This window comes from Protopterus annectens, chromosome 7.part0 (genome assembly GCF_019279795.1).
Source record: "Protopterus annectens isolate FY-2018-M chromosome 7.part0, PAN1.0, whole genome shotgun sequence".
NCBI classification, from domain to species: domain Eukaryota; kingdom Metazoa; phylum Chordata; order Ceratodontiformes; family Protopteridae; genus Protopterus; species Protopterus annectens.
The window spans coordinates 690,581,601-690,606,205 of record NC_056739.1 but is presented as its reverse complement, the minus strand read 5'-3'; the positions used below and the strand labels follow the sequence as shown (position 1 = coordinate 690,606,205).

The 24,605-nt window shown below is 38.2% G+C and overlaps 1 protein-coding gene across 1 annotated transcript in view; it reads right to left on the bottom strand.

The window, feature by feature from the left end:
• The window catches only part of UNC13D (unc-13 homolog D), a 1,205,501-nt gene that overhangs the window by 806,047 nt on the left and 374,849 nt on the right, over positions 1-24,605 (bottom strand). The window contains exon 6 of the mRNA XM_044077226.1: positions 4,799-4,997. Coding sequence (XP_043933161.1) covers positions 4,799-4,997 — 199 coding nt within the window. The remainder of the gene's footprint in view (positions 1-4,798; positions 4,998-24,605) is intronic.

Sequence of the window (24,605 nt, the reverse complement as noted above, 5' to 3'; positions counted from 1 at the left end):
GTATCTTTGGGAACATCTATGACACATTTTTGTTATAAAAGAGTAACTTTGTACATATGTAACATATAATAAAATACACTTGTATAAGATATGCTCAGAAACCATCCTTGCAAGACACAAAAGACCATTGTTAGACCATACCAATGTACCTGTCAAACCAACCGTCAGCTCTGTGGTGCAGAGGGCTAAAGCCTTGGCTGCACCACTGATGAACAATATCTGACTTGTGGCATGGGCAGTGGGAGTACTGGGTATGGGAGGACATTACATTTTCACCCATCCTGCAGGGAGGTAGGTAGCCTAGTTTATTGCATTGGTGACACCTGCAGGAATGAAGGTATATCATCACAATATGAAGAGGCTAGTGTGCTCACACTACAAGCTGTGTACTACATAGTTAGATGGTTGTGCCTGTGCAGAAGTACCTATCAAGGCAGCTATAGTGGTACTAACAGGACTGCAGTGGGGAAGAGATGAAACAATCTAAAGGATCTATAGACTAGCATGCTGCGTAGTACCTAACTTTCACATCCATTGGGGAATGAATGAGCTGGAAGGCCCATGCCCTGACAGAGCAACAAATGGGTCAATCAGGTACAGAATAGTGAACCGGTGGGCCGATAGTTTGGATGGCAAAAAAAAGGCAAATCTATCATTCTGTCAGTTCTAAGATAACTAAGTCCAATCATAAAAATTAAAATTTTCACCATACCTGCGAAATCCTGATATCACTCTACAAAGTATACTCTGCTGTGCATTTTTCAGCTGAATTGTGACAAAAATGTTGCTTTGTTCCTAACTGACATAAGTTCATAACCTTTTGCTTACCACATAGGCAGGTATGTGGTTATAGCAAGAATATCTCTGAATTGCCTAATTATGACTTCATGCTTCACAGTAGAAATGCAAAGCTTGCTCATGAGGCATGTGTCAAGGAATGACACGTCACAGTGCATTTTTTGACATTCGACATGGCAACTTGTTATGGTGTGGTGTGTGTGAAGCTGAACTAATCCTGATTCAAGAGAATCTGCTGATATGTGCTTTTCTGTGTCGTGCTGTGATTCATAGAGTGAGTGTTGCTCATTGACCCAAATAGTACAAATATGACTGACTGAGGAAGAAGGCCTTCTACAAAGTGCAAAAGTGCATAAAAGAAACCAAAATCTTACTTTATTTCCCACCTGGAGGCTATACAGTCAAACTGCTAGGCATAAATGATCGGTCATTTAAAAAGGGAAAATCTGTTTTGACCTGAGACAGACCTTGCAAATGTCTGCAGTTAGACTTTACTGTACTGAAAATTAATAAGAATAAATGCACTACTTTGCATTCTGGGAAACCAGTGGTTGAATATCAAATAAACTTAGGTCCCACGAGTTATAGAAGCTAACAAAATCTAAGGATTTAGGTATTATTACTATATATAATTTTAAGTATAGGACTAGTGTTCTAAATGTTAAAGCTAATGCATTAAAAGTTAATTGCTTAATTTTTAAGAGCTTTAGAACAAGAAATAATGGCTGTCTTTTCAGACTGTTCATAACATGTGTTCAGCCCATCATTGAATACAGCATGTTGCTTTCATCCTACAAGAAAGGTGATCTCCTGGTTTTAGAAGGTATTCAATGAAAATTTACAGGGTGTCTCATTACTTGCAGAGATAAAATATCTATCTAGATTGGAATGTCTAGGCCTCTTTTCAATCAGTTACAGATATCTGAGGGGTAAACCTTGTTTAGCCTATGGGGAATCCGAAGTGAAGAATATGAATCTCTACTAAATATCGAATTGCTGAATACAAGCACATTAACCAGAGGTGCATATTCTGCTTACAGAATTGAGGATTAAAGGACAGTATTACGGGCAGTCTATTTAACAAAGCCATTGATTCAACTTTGGAACAGGGTATATATTGGACAGTCTTCATCTTTGCAGATATTTAAAAAACAACTTGATACCTGGTAGAGTCCCAGGGTATATACATTCATTGAGGAGTTTGTGTTCTGAATGGCCTTTGGCCTTTATGCAGGAATAAACAAACAATTACACAATTGAACAGTCCTTCAGTCATGCTTATGATAACCTCAGGCAATGCCACCTTGATCTCCTCCACTAGACAAAAGAAAAGATTCAACTACATTACCTTGAGATATACTGTATTTATTTAAACACACTTTGAATTCAAGCTGGATGAGTACCTGTCAGTCATGTATTTATTGGCACTAATTGTACCGTTGTCCACTTTTATCCTAGATCATACCTGGGAAAAAGGTGAACTTGGTGGTCTGACAAAGGAGGTAGCAAAGAGAGAGGGTATAGCAGGGTGATTATGACTGACATAAGATTTATAGAGTACTATATATCAAACATATCTCATAGTATGTTGCACTTATGCCAATCATCCTATCATGTCTTCGTTATGCGATTCAAAATGAAGGGGGAATTGATTCTGAGGTACCTCACCAGAGACCACTACCACTGCAGGATAAGTTTGTTCTAGGAACTTGAAAAGGACTGCCTCAGCAAGAAAGAGTAAAGTCCCCCTCAGAGAGAAAGCCCAGTCACTCATCAGTTGTGGTGGTTCCGCAGCAGCTACAGCAGTTGGAGGAGGGAATGGTAGCAAAACATCTGGATGACCATATCAGCTGTATTAAAATACTCCTGGAATGGCTTGCAGATTTACTCATCTGACAGGCACTACCCACTGGGTTATGCCAGTGGCCATAAAGAACCACCAGCTGGTAATGGTCCTGCATAGACTACCTTCTGATCTGAATGGTTGCCACCCTTCAGCTTGCATCTCAGTCTATCCTGTCCTTGGTGTGACCTCCCCCTTCCTAGAGTGTAATGTAGCATACCTTGTGAGTGGTTCAGTGTTGCCTATCACCAGTAGTCTATTATATGCGTGTATATGTCCATCCCTTGTCACATCAACCTTCTCCACACACAAAAATACCTCAGTACGTATATGCTATTTCAGTTTTGTTTGTTTGACCCTGCAAAATCTCCTGTACCTCTCTCCATTCTCAGTTTTCTATTTACCATCATTGTATAGTTATCAACCCAACCTTCTCTCTTTATATGGCTTTTGAAGGGCGTCATGGATCACTAGGCTAGTAAGTACCTATGAACTGATAAGAAAACTAGTCTATCCAAAAAAAATCCTACCTTCCTCTGCCCTATGTCTTATCCTTGTACTCCTCTCTCTGCCTACTGTCATCTCCCTTTTGTACTTTCTGCTACACAACTTTCACACACCTCTTTTCTGTAGAAAAATATAGTCATATGTTGATCTTCCAACACTAAAGAAATTACTTCAGATGAACCTCTCCTGCTACTTTGAGCTGCATTAGTATGGAGTAATCTACCAACTATAATAGCACTCCTCTTAGTGGTGCACACTGCAGAGTACAGTTCCTGTCTCAGACTATTTCACATTGCTATGCATGTCTACCAACTTTGATAGCACTCCTCTGTTAACAGTGGTACACATTGCAGAGGACAGTTCCTGTCTCAGACTATGTCATATTGCTATGCATCTCTACCAACTGTGATAGCACTCCTCTTAGCAGTGGTACACATTGCAGAGTACAGTTCCTGTCTCAAACTATTTCACATTGCTATGCATCTCCACCAATGGTGATAGCAGTTCTCTTAGCAGTTGTGGACATTGCAGAGTACAGTTCCTATCTCTGACTATTTCACATTGCTGTGCATCTCTACCAACTGTGATAGCACTCCTCTTAGCAGTGGTACACATTGCAGAGTATAGTTCCTGTCTCAGACTATTTCACATTGCTATGCATCTCTACAAATGGTGATAGCACTCCTCTTAGGAGTGGCACACATTACTGAGTACAGCTCCTATCTCAGACTATTTCACATTGCTGTGCATTACTAAGTATCTAACAGGAAAACTACCATAAAATTCCTACCTCTGAGTAGTTCATTGTTTTTCTGCTGTCCTGAGTAATGCAGGATCTGTGCTGCTAGGAATTATACTGCTGATGGAGTAATGCACACTATATAACATGGAGCTATGGAGATGCTTGGGAACACACCCTGCTGTTTTTTTCCAGTTTCCCAAGGTAAAGAAATACACAGCATGGTCATTGGTGGCATACATTAAAATAATTCAAGGTTTCTCTCTCAATCCTCACACCCCTATGGCATTGTTAGTACCTAAAGAAATCATCATCACTTTCGCAGTGTTCAATTACCCTTTGTTTCATTGGAGATATTGTTTTTCATGATGTGTTACTCATTCTGGTCATTCCATGTCTGCCTTATCCCTGCTCATACAAAGCAATATCAGAATGATCCTTTGAATTAATGTTCTATTACTATATCCTTATGAAGGAATTTTGGGGAGTTCAGGAGGTCAAATGGAGTGAACTGGATAAACTTTTACTACTCAGAGTCACAGGATTTCTAAAAATAAACATACAGAAATTCACACATCCCAGGAATCCATGAAAGTAGTTTCACATGTTAGAAAGAGATGGTCTTCTCTTGCTACATGCAGCTGAAATTGCAACACAAACATTTATATTTCAATATTTGTACATACATACAGGACCAAGGCATTACATATTTCCTATAATAATTGTGATATATAAAATAATCTAAATTAAAACAAAGAATATGTTTGTAGACACTACACAGTGCCACAATACATCACACTTAATACAATGAGATAATTGAACCCAGCATCATAATGATTACATAGTCCATACCAATTAAATATTTGCATTATTGGGAAGAAAGTGATTAGTTTGTGTTGTTTCTTACATACATGACAAATGTTTCATTCCAGACTGGGTTCAGAGTCTGTTTCTTCATTTCTGTCCTCTTAATCTGCTCATCTGGAATGGTGTCCCGAACCACTGCCTTCCTCTTCTTTTTCTGCATGGGGCTGTCTCTCTTAGGACTTTCATCCCGAGAGTGATCCCTCTTTGTCTGGATTCCTAGCAGACAGTAGGGATCACTAAAACCTGCAATTTCAAAAAAAAAAAACATTCTTTATTTAAATGTACCTGCATCATCATTTACTAAATTTCTTCTAATAACTGAACCAAAGTGTCACTCACAACAGACAGAAGAATTTACTTAAATACTGATAATACAGAAAGTTCAACAAATATTTTGTCCCTTTTTATGCATTGACTTGGATGGAATGCATCATAGAAAATGATAGTCCCTCATCATTTTTTAAAGATATATTGTTGTTGGTAATCAACTGAAAACCAGAAAGTTAAGAGTGATCTTAGTTCAATACCATAGCCCAGCACAGGATGTTAGGAGGAGTTTATCAATTCTTTCATGTCACACACATTAAGATGCTACTGTAAACTTCTGATGAGAGGCTTGAGGTCCTGTCGTTTCACCTCTCCAGTCTCCCAAAGGAATATGTGGTCTGGAGTTACTGCCATTGACTGCGGTTTTGTCAGTAGTGACCAAAATGTGTAACAACTTGATGTATACATTCCATAGGTGGTGATACAACATCAAAATACATTTAATTAAGTCAACTTTTTTATTTACCAATATACAGAACAGACTGAAAAGTAGTACAGAACAACTAACTGCAAGAAATGCTTGCAGCTTTAAAAAATTAGGAGAACCCCTCACCATGCATTCAGTCAAACTGATACCATGTAAGTGTGTGACTTTAAATGATGGTTAAGTTTAATTCTCAGCTATCTATAGGTGTAATGTTTGCCGATCACATGATCACAATTACATAAACAAAGAATGTGTAAAAAATCAGCAGACTTGGGCACTCTTCACTGCTGCGCCTTCTCTCGCAGCTGATGTGTGTATATATAAAGATATATATATATATATATGGGTCCCTGTCATTTAACCGTAAACACAGTTCATCGAACCGTGTTTCCGCGGATGCTGAGCCACTTTAGCGAAAGTGCATTTTATCGAAAATGCACTTTCGCTAAAGAAAATCACATAAAAAAAATAACGAAAGAAAAAAAATGTAATCAAACAGTGTTATGCAGGGGGGCAAGCACCCCTGCACCCCCACACCCCCTACTTTATTATTCTCACTCCGAGATCGCACTACAGTGGGGAAAAGGGAATATTCCCTTATCCCCACTGTACCACAATGTCAGCGATAGTTTCGTTAGTTGTAAATCAATATGTTGATTTACAACTAACGGTGCATGCAAACTGCATGCATTCTTTAATGTTCCAATCTCTCTTTAGCGAAGGTGCATTTTCGATAAAATGCACTTTCGCTAAAGTGGGTCCACGGAAACACAATTTGATGAACCATGTTTTCGATAATGTGGACTAGGACCCATATATATATGTATATCTATATATGTATATATATATATATATATATATATATATATATATATATATTTTATATATATATATATATATATATATATATATATATATAGATATATAGATATATATATATATATATATATATATATGGGATCTGTACAGATCCCCGAAAGCACTTTCCACTGAAGCAGAAATCACTGAGCATACTTAACCGAAAGTGCTGTTCACCGAAGCAGCACTTTCGGATAATTATGCTTGTTGTGCCAGTCATACTACGATGTGGATAAGAGAAAATTCCCTTTTCCCCACTGTAGTGTGACCTCGGAGTGAAAATATTAAAGTAGGGGCGTGGGGGGTGCAGGTGGGCTTGTCCCTCTGCATAGAAGTAGGTTTAATGTTGTGTTTTTTTTTTTTTCAAACATACTTTACCGTAAGCGCTTTTTCGGTGAAAACACGATAAAGTATGTTCAGTGATAATGGATTCGGACTTTTGATCTTTCGATCAAAAGTCCTAGGTCCATATATATATATATATATATATATATATATATATAGTGACAAATATATATATATTAGATTTTTTCTTTAATAGTAAGCTGATTACAAACTTATCTCATTTCAACCACAACACAGCTTAACATGGCAGCATGTACTAATACATAAATGAATAGGCAAAACCTAGTTTGGTACATTCTTCAAAACATAAAATATTAAGAGACATGTACACGTGTTCATGTATGGCAAGTTTCACCGATTCCTAAATTGATACTGCAGACAGATACGTGTACGTGTAACACTTCAGCAACTCCAGATATCATATGATATAAAATCATGTCATAGAAGGAGACTCCATTCCTAGCAACTTTTCCAAAGAAGGAACTTGGAAGAACTGAACTTGTTTGTAATAAGGTGGAATGGTTTGCTTGCCGCAGCTATAAGGTGGCATATGAACCTCTCCACATGTTAAGTAGTGCTGGGATGTCCTTCACTGACACATAAGTTCCTATCTGCTCAGCTTTACCTAATGCAGTCTCATTGGAGGGGAACAAGATATAGCATGAATGGAACTCCTTTTGCCTTAGAAATTCCACAAGAAAGCCTTAAGATCCTTAGAGCAAACTGCATAGAAATAAATGGAATTTGTGGGAAGAACATATGCAGAATAAGGTTACATAGGATGGGAGAAGTTTAAGGGAAGGCAGAAATTGAGAAATTAATGTAATGTTGAAGTAAATAATTGCTAAAAAAATAAAGAAAGTTTATATGGCGTACAATGCACCAATATGAAAAATATTAATATTGGTCTGTTTCCTTTTCCATTAATGTATGTGTGTGTATGTCTTAAGTGATAATTGAATAAAGGTGGTTAAAAATCAAGATCCTCACTCTATACATATTTAGAAGTTAGGAAAATCACAATATAGAGTGGAACTGGGGCAAATGGATACTTAGTGCTCAGAGTGAGAATTGAACTTCAGTATGACAGATGCAGATCAAAGCTTAAACTGGATCTGCATCATTTATCCTAATATTTTTGTAAGGAATCATGGCTTACTGAAAGAGCTCACAGGAAGTCCAGTCAGACTATGGCACATGCGAAACTAACCATTATATATAATATACATATTATGGGATAAATTGATGAAATGGGGGACTTTAGGTATGCTTCTGTTTGGTGTGAAAAGCAAAATAACTGCATTAGGAGGTCTTTTCCTCTATAAATGATATACCAGAAGTCAGAGGCATTTAAAATTATTTTGAGTGTTGCAGGGTGAAGTTAATTTTAGAACAAATTATTACTAATATTATTATTATTTTGTGGACTATTCTTCACTTAGTCAAGTCTGCAAGTCAGGTGACTGGGTATTCATATAAAGAATAAAGCTAGAATGACATATGTTATTTAATTCAGACTTATACCGCTCCCCTTTTATTTTTTGATAAGAACATCCTTTATAATGTGAAGTGTACCCTTTGAAGGATTTACCACTGTTTTAAATTGCCAATGAAAAAATATATGAAGAAGATATATTTTTTTCTGTATTTATCAAGACATTCTTACTATTTTTGGTACAAAAGAGTTTTATTTGAGTGCTTTCAAATAGCAGGAATAAATTGCTTGTTTTGAAATACGAGCTAATGCTTTAATTTCCAGTTTATTGTAAAGAAGAGTTATAAGGTTGTGAGATCATTGCTTCATATCCCACTCCGGGGTATATAGTGATATATGAATGGCCTATATTATTAACACTATATATGTGAAAAAAAGCATCAATTCCCAAAACATCAAAAATAACCACAAAGGGCCATGCTCAAGACTTCCACAAAATGCCAGGAGATGACATCAGGAAGTCTTTCAACACATAACTCTAGCTGAGATACGGGTTACTCGGTTAAAACAAGAAGCAGCCAGCTGACTGGGCACATGTGCAGTCTTCTTCCTTGTAATCACATCCTGCAACATTGTGCACAACAAAAAAAAAAAACCTTGAAAGCTTGTTAGATATATACTGCAGTCTCCCCTCCAAAGATGTCAAGGTATATGAAGCATGTGTTTAATATCCCAAATAGGGTCAGCATTTTGAACGCTGACAATATCGAATACGATATTGTTGCATTGAGAATGCCAAAAGTGCAGAACATTGAATGGGCAAGCCGAAATCTCCGTAAGGGGAGATTTCCATTTACTTCAATGTAGTGCAGTCTTGGAGTTGGTATATTTAAGTAGCGGGGGTGTGGGGGATGCAGCCCCCCATGTGGGGGTGCAGGGGCAAGCCCCACAGCCTACACCCTTTAGGTTTTTTTTTTTTTTTTTTTAATCGGCATTCGAAAATGTAATAGGTTGATCATTTCAGTTCAACATTTAGTGATTCGACCTATTACATTTTTGAAATGCTGATATAGACCCTCCCAAATAGATATTCTAAATAACCCATGACTGTCTATGGGCAATGGTATACCAATATATGTGGATACAGCATTAGTGGCATCAGCCATGTCTCAATACATTACCTGCAATGAATGAAAAAATAAATAAGAGTGGGTTACTACGTATCAAGTGTACCTACAACAATTTATGCAATAATAGGCACTATGAATCTTATGTTTATCAACTAGACACCCCTCTATAAAAAATCACTGTGCTAAAACTAGTGATAAAGGCCACACATAAGCCATGTGTTGGCATCGGGCACATTTGGAAGATACCAAACAAACACATTCATTATGAAGTCATCTGTTATTACGGATTCACTTTAGAAACTCGAAATACTGAAATATCGAAATTCAGTATTTCGAGCCCATAAAGTGGAATCCTGAAAAAAGAGAAACCTCAGAAGCTCAAAATTCAAAACCTTGCATACCAGAGGTTTTGAATTAGCACTTTTGGTGTTTTGCTGTGGTTATGGATTCAGGTAAGTGTTGATGTGTTAAGGGTTTTGGGTAGGGGCTGTGGTGTGTGTTAGTGTGTTTTGTTTCTGTGATGTGGGTGTGCGAGGAGAATGTAGCTTGTGTGGTGGTGTTTTGTGTGCGTTTGCATGCAGTGCGACCTCGGAGTTAGAATATTTAAGTAGGGGGGTGTGGGGGAGTGCATGGGGGCTTGCCCCCCTGCTTTTATGTAGTACAGAACTTGTGTGTGTGTGTGTGTGTGTGTGTGTGTGTGTGTGTGTGTGTGTGTGTGTGTGTGTGTGTGTGTGTGTGTGCGTGTGTGCGTGTGTGTGTGTGTAGGGGGGGGGGAGGGTGTGTGTTTGTGGACAGCAGAAGCGCTAATTCAAAATCTCCGGTATGCAAGATTTTGAATTTCGTGCTTCTGAGTTTTCATACTTGTTAGGTTTCAACTTTATAACCTCAAAATACTGAATTTCAACATTTCAGTATTTTGAGGATATAAAGTGAATCTGTCATTACAGACATCCTGGCAATTCAAGAAAGAAAGCCTTTTATTTTGCTGTAGATATCCATATGTGAAATTACTGAGGCTTTAATTGCAACTTATGTGTGATTAATGGCATCTAGGACAGAAGGAAGGACTGTAATGTCAAAGAAGAAATGGATAATGGTGGCTGTCTGCTGTGAGTCTTAGGTTAAATTATTATCCTTCAAATGGTTTATTAGAAACTCACTGAATTTGCTCAGTATTCTTGGGGTGGATGAATGGGAAACTTCTAGTGAATCTCTTATTGGACACGGAGAGTCCCTGTGACTAAAATAGTTAAGACAATGCAAATCTTAGTGCTCAAGGGTAGAAGCAAACCATGCATTCCTTGAGGTGCTATATATGACCACCATAAATTGCACATTGCTGTTGGTAGCTTAAGGTCTGCGCAGAAGCATTCAATGATTGACTGTTCAGTTAGGCAAGGGTATCTAAATACTGAAGGCCACGTTGAATTTTGCCGCAGATCTCTTCTGGGCATCTTAGGTGTCTGTACAAACTTGATTATGTGAACTTGTACAGGAGAACAATTGTGATCATCAGCATTTCTGATGTGCATAATTATAATTTTCAGCATACGGTTCCAGTTTTTAGTTGTTCATTTTGCCAAATAAACATGCATCCCACAACGTTTCTTACTCTCATAATCCTGATTCATCACTCATTTTCATACATTATAATTCCACTCAAACGTTCTGCAAACAATACACCTCCTTCTGCAAGTCTTGTCTTTGAATCATCAATACCATCTGCACAAGAAGCCAAAAATGGACCTCACGTCCTCATTCCATTGGAGATGTTTTCAATATAAACCAGTTTAAAACTGCTCTTAAAAGTTTTCTTAACACTTCTTGGCTTTGCACCTGTTCTAGTCCAAGCTAAGTTGATATATGAATGCTTGCTCATGTTGTTCCTTCTCTCCTAACTACTTTTAAATCTTAGCTCCGTTTGTGCATGCATAGCTTTTCCTGCTTGCTGTTATTCAACTTATGTTCTGTTCTCAGTTGTTATGATAGCTTGATACACTGCTTACATTGTACATTGTACGATCTCTATTTCTTACATTGTAAAACAGAGCTATTCATTGTTCATATTGTAAATAAGTCAGCTGTAATTAAAAAAATATGTATTTTATGTATTGTCATATTTGAGATTATAATTTATATTTTTTATTGTTTTTGTTAGTGTGGAGCTTTTCTCCCTGGGCCTCCACTGAAAATGGGTATTTATCCAAGCTGGACTTTCCCAGTAAACAAATGTAAAATAAAATAAACAAATAAGGTATAGCTAATTTTTCAGTTTATGTACCTACATTGTGTTCTTGTTTTTAGTATGTTTTTATTGCAATGCTGTGTTGCTTTATTTCTTTTTTGAAAGTTTGAGTTTAGCAAAGAATTATTTTATTTCTTTTTGTGAGGCTATGGACGATATTTGCTTGTAAAGTATGTCAGGAGCTGGAAACTATTTTCTTGTTTGTTTATTTTCTTAAAAAGAAAAACTGGTTCAAGGTATTCTTTACAGACCTACCACAAAAGACTGCTGTGTGAATACATTTACTTTTTTGGTTTGTACACTGCCCACTACTTAAGTAGAGTATTTATTTAGGATATTAAACATGTTTTCTTGCTTCACAGTAGTGTTATTTTCATTTTAACATTTTCCCAGACTTTTACAAATCTATGGTAAGGACAGAAAGCAATTTCAATGAGGCCTTTGGGTAATGTCAATGAAATGTTGAAAGATCCAGAAACAAGTCTTTTATCCCTCCCCCCCCCCAAAAAAAAAAAAAACTAGTTCAAGGTTTCCGGGAAAAGCTACCAGAACAGACAATAGTGTGAGTATAGTTGATGTATTTAATTTATGTATTGTTTTACTTCAGTGGTATTTTCCTGAAGTTCTAAATGTTCTGGGTTAGAGACAAAATTCACCCTTGTGTTTCCTTGTTGAAGGATAGATGGATAAATGATTCTGAAATGAGGGTGGAGTTAAGTAATCATCTTTTTAATTTAAGGTGACAAGAAGATACTGTGACAATGTGAGGTATTGCCGGCTATGTCAGAAGAAGTAGTGCAGTGGATGTGTAACAAACACCAGCATAGTAGGATGGAATTCTGGGAAGCATTATATGTTATTTGTATATCAAACTGATTTGTACAGGTGCTTGTGTTGAAAAATGCATTTGTAAACCTGCTTGTTTTAAAAATGTACCAGCAGTGTGTCCTGCTGGACAGAAAATGAAGTATACATGCATTATTCTAACTGTTTAAATGTATATGTTTTAACAGAGGATACTGGAAGAGAAAAGGGTAATCTCAAACTTTGAAAATAGTTTGAAATTAAATTACCTGGCTTAGGCCATAAAGATCGTATTTTACAGTTCTCAATGAAGGCAGAGACAAAAAGTCTGTACTAGGAAATTTCCTGCATTGTCATTGGGGTGAACCAATTGCTACTTTGGAAGGGTGGAGTTTCAAAATTATTTTATGACTTCCAGGAGCTGCAGCAGATCTTAGGAAGGCTCTGTCTGTGTGGATTATTGACACATGCATGAAATCCTGACAGCTTTATTTTATTTTATTTACATGTGTTTACCGAGAAATTCCGACTGGATGCAGGTCCTTTTTCAGCAGATGCCCGGGGAGAAAAGCTCCACATCATGTACATGATAGAGATACAAAGTTGCAGCAATAGCAAACAACATTACAGGTTGTTGGCTTTAATACAATAACAAGATATTGATTATCAACAGTATATACAGTAAAAGTTGCAAGTTAAGATAGTTTCTTGTCGTTTATAATATTAGTAACAAAGTTGTCAGACAAGATTTTAAAGTATGTAAAGACAACTAGCTAATTCTGACTGTGGTTAGAAGTGGCGGTAGTATAGTTGGGTTAAGAGTCTAGATGGGGGGGTAAGGGTGGGGGTGTTAGTCTGGATTAGAACAAGGACAAAGCCAATGCAAATTTAAGTGGAATTTGAGTGCAGTCTTGAAAAGGCTGCTGGAAGGTAGAGTAGTTATACAGGGTGGAAGATTGTTCCAAAGTTTTGATATGGTACATGAAAATATGGCTTCTGCTGCTGAGTTTTTGGTTTTGATAACAGTGAGTTGATTTTTGTTGCTTGATCTTAGGGGCCTAGTGGAGTGATAGGGTTGGAGAAGGGTTTGAAGGGAAGTGATTTTATGGGGGTGGTTAATAAATTTATGAGCGAGGGTGAGTTGATTAAAGTGAAGGAGCTGTGGGAGTTCTAGCCAGTTTAGTTCTTTAAGGGAGATACAATGATAGCTGTGGTAGGAGGTTCCAGTGGCAAATTTAGAAATTTTGTTGTAACAAGCATCCAGCTTGTGTAGGTCTGTCTGTCTAAGGTTGGTAAGTATGGGGATGCATAGAGTAGAGTGGTGATTAGCTGGGAATTGGCTATGGAGATTCTAGCCACCTTGGTTAGGAATTGGTGGCTTCGATATATTGCACCAAGTTTCTTGTGAACTTTTTTATTGTGAGAGATATGTGAGTGCCAAATCTAAGTTTGTTGTTTATTTCCACACCGAGTACTTTTGTGTGCTCTGATGGAGAGATGATGGTATTGTCTTTGGTGAGAATGTTGTGTTTTGGGTGGCTTTGGAAGGTTGGAACAGGAGAAGTTTTGTCTTACTTGGGTTGAGTAGGAGCTGAGCATTGGATAGCCAGCTTTCTACAGATGAGAATGATTCCTGTTGTGATTTGTTGTAGTTCTGTTAGAGTCAGGGCAGACCAGATGAGAGTAGAGTCGTCTGCGTACTGTATAAGAGATGCTTGTGTGGTGGCAGTATGTAGTTTGTTAGTGAAATTGAGAATAGCAGAGGGCCAAAGATAGACCCTTGGGGTACTCCGAGAGTAACTGGGAGGTGAGGTGATAGGTTATCATCCCAGATTACTGATTGCTGGCATCCATGTAGATAGATGTGTAACCAGTTGCAGGCTGATTGTGAGAAGGAGAGGTTGGGGAGAGCAGAGAGTAGTAGCTCATGAGATACCATGTCAAAGGCCTTTGAGAGATCTATAATATGGCAGTAGAGAAGAGGCCATTGTTTATGTGATGAAGTATAGTGTTGGTGAAGGAGAGCAGAGTGGAGGTAGTGCTGTGATATGGCCTGAAACCATGTTGGGTTTTGGAGAGGAGAGTATTAGCTAGAAGATAGTTAGAGACCTCGGTGTTGATACATTTTTCAAGTATCTTGGAAAGTGGGGAGATGATAGCAATAGGATGGTAATTGGAGGGGTCAGTGGAGGGGGTGTCTTTGTGGAGGGGAATGGGGATATTTTCCATATTGAGGGAACATAGCCTGCTGTTATGGAACGGTTGATTAGAATTTAAATTGGGTAGGCTAGTGTATCAGCTGCAATTTTCAAATATTCAGAGGGGAGGTTTTCAGCTGCAAGTTTGGTGGGTTTAAGTTTTGACAACAGTCTTTTTATGTTGGAGGTAGGTACTGAGGTGAAGAAGAAAAGAGGAGTGGGGGGTTTAGGGTTAGGAGTTGGGGGGGTTGTTGTAGGGAAGTGTTGTTTATTAAGAGATGTTATAGTTTCAGTGAAGTGTTTGTTGAAGGATTCAGCAATACTGTTGGAGGAGGGGGGAATGGATTTCTGTGGGGTATCAACCTTCCCTGGGTGGAAGATAGTGTTAATAGTGGACTAGGATTGCTTAGGGTTATGGTTGGTAGAGTTTAGGGTGGATTTATAGTAGAGGAATTTGTCTAATTTTATTTGCTTTTTGAATTTATTGCGCAGTTCAAGGAATGATTGCCTATCTGAGTTATTTTTTGTTAGTTGCCAGTGCTCCCAGGCCTTATCTCTGGATTTCATTAGGATTCTGGTGGTCTTTTGTAACCATTGGGCACACCTGGATCTGACTTTGGCAATTCTTACAGGAGCATGGGTGTTTAGGATGAAGAGGAAGGTACTGTTGAAGAAGTGGACAGCCTCATCTAGGTTGAGGTATTTTAGTGGTGACCAGTTAATTTTTTGCAGGGAGGAGATGAAGGAGTTAGGGGTGGCGTTGGACTTGTTCTATATTTGCCTGTGGATAATGGGCTTGAGACTGTTTGTGTGGTGCAGAATTAGGAAGGTGGGGGAGTTGTCACTAAGATGTCAGGCAAGCAGCCTGCTAGGTAAGAGTGAGGGGTTTTGTTGACTAGGATTCAGTCAAGTAAGGTATGATTGTTAGTGTTTTTGCTGATTCAGGTAGGGGATTGGATAAGTTGCATGAACCCATGGAGATTAAGGTGAATGGTTGGGAGATTGTTATTACAGGACATCCAGCTGATGTTAAAGTTGCCGAGAATGATGGTTTCCTGGGGTAGAGATAGATTAGCCCAGCTCAAGAGATTTTCCTAGGGGTGTAATATTTTTCCCTGGTGGGAAATAGCATCCTATGATATTGATTGTTTTGTTTGGGTTTAGTTTGAGATTGGCATAAAGGATTTCTTCATTGTTGTGGTGAGGGGCAGATGTGTTCAGGAGTTGAATATTGAGCTGGTGTTTAAATATCAGTGCTACACCACCTCCTTTTTTGGACAATCTGTCTCTGCGAAGGATGTTGTATTCAGGTGGAAGTATTTCCTCACTTTTGATGTGAGGTTTGAGCCAGGTTTCAGTTAGGAAGAGAATATCTGGGGAATATATCCTTATGCGGGCATGTAGTGCTTGGATTTTACTGCTTATGCTTCTGATGTTTAGGGACATTATAAGTAGGTCTGTTGTTTTTTTTGTTGGCTAAGAGTTGAGTTGGAGGGTTGCTTGTACTAGGGTTTGTGGTTGGGTTGGGTTTGGGAGGACCAGGGTTGGATGGATGTCTCCAGTGAGGGCTAGTTTATAGAGGGTGTTTAGGATATGTTTTATATACATAGTAAATTGCTTATGGTATCTTAGGGATATTTTATTTTTGAGTGTGTTAGGTGTTTTGTAATGGAGTGTGTGTATTGGGAGGATGTTTTTGGTGCCAGGGATTGTGTAGTTATAGTGTAAATATTTGAGGGAGAGTGTTGACAGAGTACAGTCGAAGTTGTTGTGGCATGTGACTGTGGAGCCTTGGTAGGATGTAATGTGAGCTAGAACCATGCAAGTTAGGATTGTTATTATATTAAGCAGTAGCATGATTGTGTTGGATGTAGGGGAGGGGTGACTAGTGGTGTAGCCTAATTGGTGGTAATTAGGGGTGGGGTTAAGGCTAAGAATAAATGTAGAGGTACTGGGGTGGGTGGGAATAGTGGGCAGGGGAGGGAGAAAAGTGAGCGTAGCGAATGGAGTGGGCTAGAACCCCCCAGGCTAAAGATTGCAGGGTAAGTGTCTAAATAGCCGTAAGTGTATACATAGCCAAATTGTTAGGAGTTATTAGAATCTAGTAGGGAAAAGCAATCTATAGACCTGATTTCAGCTGTGTCCTTTCTGGGGAGATACCTAGTTTGAAGCAGACAAAAGTGGCAGTTTAAGTTCCTTTTTGCCTCTATTTTACAAGTGGGCAATTCCATTGTATCTACTGGGTTACCTGTTTTTGCCTAGAGCTTTATCTTGGTTTACTGATAACTAAAAAGAAAAGGTTTAACTGGGGAATGTATTTACAGCTGATGGGGGTGGGGAGCAGCTGCTGTCCCTAGCCATGGGTAGAGCCAGTTATTTCTGCTTTAGACCAGGTACTTTCTACAGTAGCAGGCTAAGAGGGAAACATAGCTAAACACCTACAGCAACTTATTTTCTTTTTAAAGCCCTTGAGTCCTTGTGGCTGGTTTCTTCACTGCAGATGTGGTCAATGGCCAAGGATTCAGCAAGTGAGGGACTGAGAGAGTACCCATTCGCAGGGACAGTCGTCACTAAATGAAAAGATGGAGACAAAAAGAATTATTACGTTAAGGTCTCTGAAAGGGGAACGGGAGAGAAGTGCTGTAAAAAGTAACTGCTTCTAGCTCCAGCTCTAGCTTCTAGCTAAGGGGGGAAGCATGAGAACCAGAAGTCAGATGACCAGATGTATGTGATGTCATTCTGTAATCCATCACAAAAAAATAATGTTTAATACTAGATGAAACTGAAGTCATGGAGCACTCTGTTTTTGTAACCTGACAAAGAAGGAAGACCACTCACTTACTTCATCTTGCCTTGCTCTAGTAAGTGACCAGGGAATAGTAATTCTTTAGATCAGTCAGGAAAATATAGTGAGATTAGTTAAGTACTGTTTTTTTTTCTGTTTCTGTGTGAATCTATTTGTCTGTGGTATTATAATATTTCCTGTGAATGAAACGCTGGTGTTTATTATAAATAGATATTCCATATTTGTCATGTTCTTTTATTATTTATTATTAAATTTATTTAACCTTTTCATTGTGGTTTGTTTTTTAGAGAATATTTTAACCTTGGTGAGTACTTACATCTATTGGTGACACTGTGGGCATTCCTGAAAGCCTTGCTGTTCACCATTTGTATTAATATTAATTTCACTCGGTGTAACTGGGTAGTACCCTTGTAAGAGCCATACAGTAGCTGGCTTTGGAGTGTCTGATGTTAGTGCAACTACCTTATAGTCTGTTAAGAAGGGTGCATAGCTAGTAAATCTGTGCCAGCCTGTCCAAGGTGTGTGTGTGTGTGTGTGTGTGTGTGTGTGTGTGTGTGTGTGTGTGTGTGTGTGTGTGTGTGTGTGTGTGTGTGTTTGTGTGTGTGTGTGTGTGTAAATCATATGTGCAAGAGTGAGTGTGTCAGCTGCTTGGAGCAGGGACATGAATTACTGATTTCACAGAGAGAGTGGTGAAGGACTTGGTTTGGACATACGGCTGAGGACTGAATTGTATAGCTGTGCCAGTGGGGAGTCTCACTGGGGCCCTGAAGAGAGAGAGAGAGAGAGAGAGAGAGAGACAAGTTCAGACTCTGGACTGAGTGTGTTCCCTGTGTGGTCTTAAGGGAAATTGTTCTTGATGCAGACAGCTGCATCTGGAAATACTGGGTGTATCCCTTTTTGTTCCAAGAGAACATCCCTCTCCAGTGTCGGTGGTGAGGGTTTGGGCTCCTTGATTACTCTCCCAGAGTGCGGACGTCACAGATACAATTAAGGATTTTCCTGAACAGCTGCTAGAGTGGACTGCTGTATCTGCAAGTATTTTTTCCCTCACCCATCCTACTTCTATTGTATTCTTAAAGAACAGTGTCTACTGTCTTGCCATTCCTTATGTAAATTTAACTATAAAATCCACATTTATTCCTTTTTTCATTTGCTCCTAAAGTGATCAGTGGAAGACCATGTAAGTGATCAGTGGAAGACCATGTTGTAAGCAGACTCATTAAATTTCAATGAATCTCCCATTAATACCTGCACACCCACTAGTTGTATACTGAAATACTAGCGGCTTTATCTATGTTCAAACTTATTTTTGAATTCTCCAGTTAGGACCAGTACCTAATATTTCCCTAGAAAGTAGTGTTAACCAGATACAACAGAACCGAGATGTGGCTAGGGTATTCCACAGTCAGAAGATGCAGAGCAGTCAGTATTGCATTTGTGGTCAGTGCTGAAGTGGTTTAGCATTTCAAGTGTATAAGAGATAGCAAGTGGTTTGCACTACATTTTTCACCAAAAGTATGTGACGATTTTTTTTTTTTTTTTGCTTCTCAACTTAGGGTGCTAAAATCAAGGAATGGCACTGATGGCACTGAGTACTTGTGCACCAAGCCACAGCTCCAAATAGAAGACATGTATTTTTAAAATAAAGTCTATTACAAATCTTACTAGCTTAGTGAGACTCTGACTAGCAGTATACATATTTACATACCAAGGATTTTAACAAAGATTAGTTATGGAAATACTAAAAAAAATAATTTTAAAAGACTTGATAGCTGGCATTTATTTCAGGCAATGTAAAAACTGCCTTGTGCAGAGAAACATGTTCCCCATTAAAAAGACATTAAATATCTGTGAGAGGCATAAATATGTTCAGGACACTGAAACTAAACTCTCATCACTATGTGAGTACATAAACACACACACACACACACACACACACACACACACACACACACACACACACACACACACACACACACACGTGCACATGCACACGCACACACACTCATTTGCTCGCTCTCACACACACACACACACACACACAGACACACATTTGCACACACAGACATACACAGACTCATTCACTCACATTCACTTACTCTCTCACACACACACTTTCTACATATGTAGAAGTTCTAAAGAATATGGCCACAAAACCCTAGCATTATAAAACAAAATGAAAATAACAAGTAAGAACCACCTGTCATATCTTTTGCCTCTGCACCCACATATTAATGTTTAAGGTATATTGGCAGTCCTAACAGTTTTTACTCAGCTACACAAAATCATAGGGCTGACTTAGGTTGTAAGCAGGTTCTCTTGTTCTGTTTGGACACACAGTTCTGTGATGAAAAGGGTAGCAGCTATAAATAAATAATCAGGCATATATACTACTGTTCTAGCAGCCCTTTGATTTGAAAAATATAAACCTTACTGTCCAAATCTTGATATATACAATAGATAAGAAACAGAGAAAATAACTTTGAAGATAACATGCTGTTTGTTTTTTATTAGTCAGCAAACAAAATGGTATATTGTTCCCAAATTAAGCAATGTTGACTCTTCAATGTATCATTTAATGAAATACATGATATCTAGATAGGTCTGTTTGTGCTTTTAAAATATGTGGATACTTAATTGGGGCTAATTAATTTAATTCAATTTTATTAGTAATTGTATTTAAACAATGTGTGCTGTGATGTGAATTGTTCTTATGAAGCCTGGTGGATCTGGGTGAAAGCACTTAACCTGTTTGTTTGCTGCTGAAGATTGTTGTGATATTAAAGTTTTTACTGCCAAATACTGTTGTGGGATCACCTTATTTTGGTGGATGCTGTTTAACTATTTGTTCAATACTCTGGTGTGTTAAATCCAAAAATTGTCTCTGTTGTCCTGCCTGGCCGTGAGTTCTTTCTGCTTTACATAGTTTCGTGGAACTGGTCTGGTCACTTTAAAGTTAGCCTGGTGGGAAGGTATGCATGAAGTTGTAATCAATGCATATCAGGGATATATCATGAAAGCTGTTACATCAGACTATATACTTTTAGGTATACCTGCAATGTCAGTGAATCTGTGTAGAAGATGCACAAACTGAGCCTGTTTTTTGTGAAACAGACTGAAAGAAGGTAGGTGTACATCAGTGATGTTTATCACAGATGGCAAATATTATGCAGTACAGGACAGGTGCACATCACACATGGCCAGAGACTGTTTACCCGATGTTGCTGTTACTGCAGAAGAAGAGGTGGCATGAGTGCCTCTGTTTTACATTGTGTAGAACATTAGCAGTCCTTCTCTGTTCTATCCCATTACACTGAGCACTTTATCCTACAGCCCATGAGGAGCAAGAAATAAACTGGGCAGCCTACCATAGGAATCAGCACACACTGAAAGCACAGCAGGGTGAGTATGACTGGCATATAATTTACAGTGTATCAGTTATACTTAAGACAGCTTTCCCACTGTTTCTCCAATATGCAGGTCTTTATGAAGGGGAGGCAGACGTCCATGCATTTCCACCACAGGTGTACAGTGATGGAAACCAAAATGGTGGGGACAGGAAAGCTTTGCCAGAGGAGTGAATGCCCCTGTCAGGCAGGCAGCCCTGATCTCATCTGTGCTGACCAACCCATAGCTTCAGCAGTTCATTTATATGGTAGTAAGGAAGCTCAGCCATATCAAGAGGCTCCTGGACTAGCTTGATCCTGTTGGTACCAACCATTGAGCCACCAGAGGGTAACCAGACATTGGTAGACAAGGAAAGTCAGGTTGGAAATAGTTCTATGTAGGTTGCCTTTTGGGCTAGAATAGTAACCCACCAGCAGCCAACACACAGCATTCCATTCTATTCATCTGCCTTGTTTAGTCACCTTCCTTCTGCATCATGCATATAGTCCAACCTTCCCCATCACCTTTTGTATATACGTATCCATCCTTTTGTTACTCCAACCATGTGTGTGTGTATACAGCCATGACTCTTTGCCTGCACTATTTCTTTTTTTTGTCTGTCTGACCCCAGAAACTCACCCATACCCTCTGTCCATACCCAGTTTTCTCTTGCATCCCATGCATATCATCCCTTTTTTCCTCCCCAAAATATTATTTTACCTTCCTTCTGCATGCTGTCATAACCCTTTCCTGTAGTCATATACACCCTTTTTCTACCTTATGTTGTTACTGATAAGGGCAGCAGTGTGTGTGCCTCCAAAATGAAACAATATATTTTAGGTGAACTGTTCAAGTTCCAGTTCAATTGAAAGCACTTTCATCAAGTGCAATATACAAGTGACAGAAAAGGAATGAAGCAATTTCCATCAACAGTGAAGTTTTCATTTTCTTTTACTCCACTGCTGTTCGACCTAGGAGAAGGCATATTTATGTTTGGGAGGTGTGAAGAGTGTCCCTGCAAAAAATGTATTTCCAAGATTCGGTAAAATTTGTTTCCCTCCTTTTCTGTTAATCATTCAGTACTCAGTGGAAGTGGTGCTGATCAATTAACATGTATCCCATTTTTCCCACAGTGATTAGAGAATGCACTAGTCAGAAAATCTACCATTTTCCTTAATTTACATCAAAAGAGGACTAGTCCATCATTACGTTATAAATGATATAAATAAATGAATAAATAAAATAAGTTCTGTTGCTGAGCATTTTTACCTTCCAGTTTAGAAAATATTATGCTTTCTGCAGATTCCCTTCAACAACATTCTGCAAGGTGTTCTGCACATGGCATCACACTAAAACATCTCAAATTATATAATTATAAAATTGATTTTGAACTGTCAGCTTTATTAGACTTAACATTTCTTTTTTAATGGTACACCCTAAATGTGTTTCAGAAAAGTGAACTCCTGAGTTGCAGGTTTAACCTGTAAACAATGTTACACTTTATCCTTATACTAAATCAACAAATTCAACTTCTAGCATTCTTTCCAGAATAAAAGAACAAAGGAGAAAGACTATCAAATAAATTCTGCTTTCAAAATAACTCAAATTTAAGACCTGCCAAGAAAAAAGTAAAACAGAAATGTGAACCAATTATATTTTCCTTCACAGAATGAAAGTGTGGAATACCACCCACCAAACAGCCAAACTCACTGTGGCTGGGACAGTGTACTGTTTTTTCTTGCTAAACATATGAAGAAACTGTGTCAGCTATCATTGAAAGTAACTATTTAGGTTGCTGTCTGCTAAAACTGTTCATGATACATATGTGAAACTGTGCACTGTCACACATTCAGAAAATACTGCAAACCAGAGGTCCCACCAGGCAGCAGGAATGGATTCTGAAAGGCAGGTTTGGAAGTAACAGGAAATTCTGATAAGACTTACTAGTGTCTGGATTCTGGAAGTAACAGGGAATTCTGATAAGACTGGCTAGTGCCTGGATTCTGGAAGTAACAGGGAATTCTGATAAGACTTACTAGTGCCTGGATTCTGGAAGTAACAGCGAATTCTGATAAGACTGACTAGTGCCTGGATTCTGAAAGTAACAGGGAATTCTGATAAGACTGGCTAGTGCCTGGATTCTGAAAGTAACAGGGAATTCTGATAAGACTGGCTAGTGCCTGGATTCTGGAAGTAACAGGGAATTCTGATAAGACTAACTAGTGCCTGGATTCTAAGTGATTCAAAATAGCAAGTCTTTGAGAAAAATAACCCAAAAGCAGTAAAATTAAATTCCTAGCATATAGTGATCCAAGAAAAACTCTGTATGCTGTAATGTTGTCAATGTTGCAATTTTTGTGGTGTGATTATGTTTACTGCTAGAGTTTCACAACATAAGAACTGAACGTGTCAAGAATTAGCAACACATTTATCTGGGGTCATATGCTAGCTAATGCCAGGGAAACTTAGCTGCAAGATACAGGTACGCTCACAACAGGGAGATAAATATACGGTCTCAAAAACAAAAGGTAATGATGGGTTGGCAATGCTGAGTGGAAACCACAAACTTTAAATACAGTGTTAAAAATCTGTCTTTCATGACGATTATGTTCTTATGAGGAATAAGTCAAATTAGTAAGTTTTTTTAATTCCTCTTACACTGTGTCCTGACTACCTCCTCATTTGGGAAATACTTAGTGAAGATGAGTACAAGGTTCTTGTTCCTAATTACTTTCTTTAGCATTTTATTATAATTAATTGTTTTCAGAAATGCCTAATACCATATGCTACATGCCAAGTCAAATACCATCCACTGGAAGAGTCTGTTTAAGGTTATTAAGTCAGACATATCAAGCTTCATCTACTACTGACATTCTTACCAACTAGCAGCAGAGGGCCATGTTATTTTAAGTATTTTTTTTATTGAAGCATTGTGTTCACTACATCTTCACTGGGGGTGTCTACCCCTCAACACCAATCTGTAAATATACTACCCCCAAAGTTGCACCAACTCTGATAAAATGAATAGCTATATTTCCATTTTCTTTGAAATGGTACAACTTCTAAAGTATATATATATATATATATATATATATATATATATATATATATAGATAGATATATAGAGAGAGAGAGAGAGACACACACACACACACACACACACATATATATATATATATATATATATATATATATATATATATAGATATATAGATATATATATTTATAGACAGAGATTGTGTTATGGGTATACAGGGGCACGACACTTATGCAAAATCTCATTCAATTGTACTGTTTCTACATTGGTATTGTAGTAGTCAGATAGGAGAGCTGGACAGTGCAGACTTTAGGTCAGTTATTTCAGCATGAGTAACACAAAAGTAGATACCATTAGAAAGGGTGAATTATACATTTAATTTGTTTTTTCCTCTTTCTTTTTAGCTCTTTGTATGTGACACATTATTTAACATACAGATTATGTTCCTATGGTTTTGCATTATCAAAACTCATTAAAAGTAAAGTCACTGCAGTAAAAAAAAAAATACTACCATACACTATAAAATGCTAATCAATACAAACCTAGAGCTTTTTGTGCCTCGATAAGAATTCCTACACTCCATCACAGCCAAGCAACTTACCTCTACACCCAAGCTTTTTTGCAGAAGTGATTGCCGCCACTTTTAATACTGACGTCATCCAGTCTGTTGCCAAACTCATTAAAACCAACAGCAGTATTAACCATCCTAGCTATCTGCACCCCGGCATCCACAGTAATTCTTTCACTCTACAACCAATCCCAACATCAATAATCAAATGATTTCTACACAAATTAAAACCCACCAGCCTAGCAGTAGATACCTTCCCAACCAAGAACCTTAACATTGCTGCA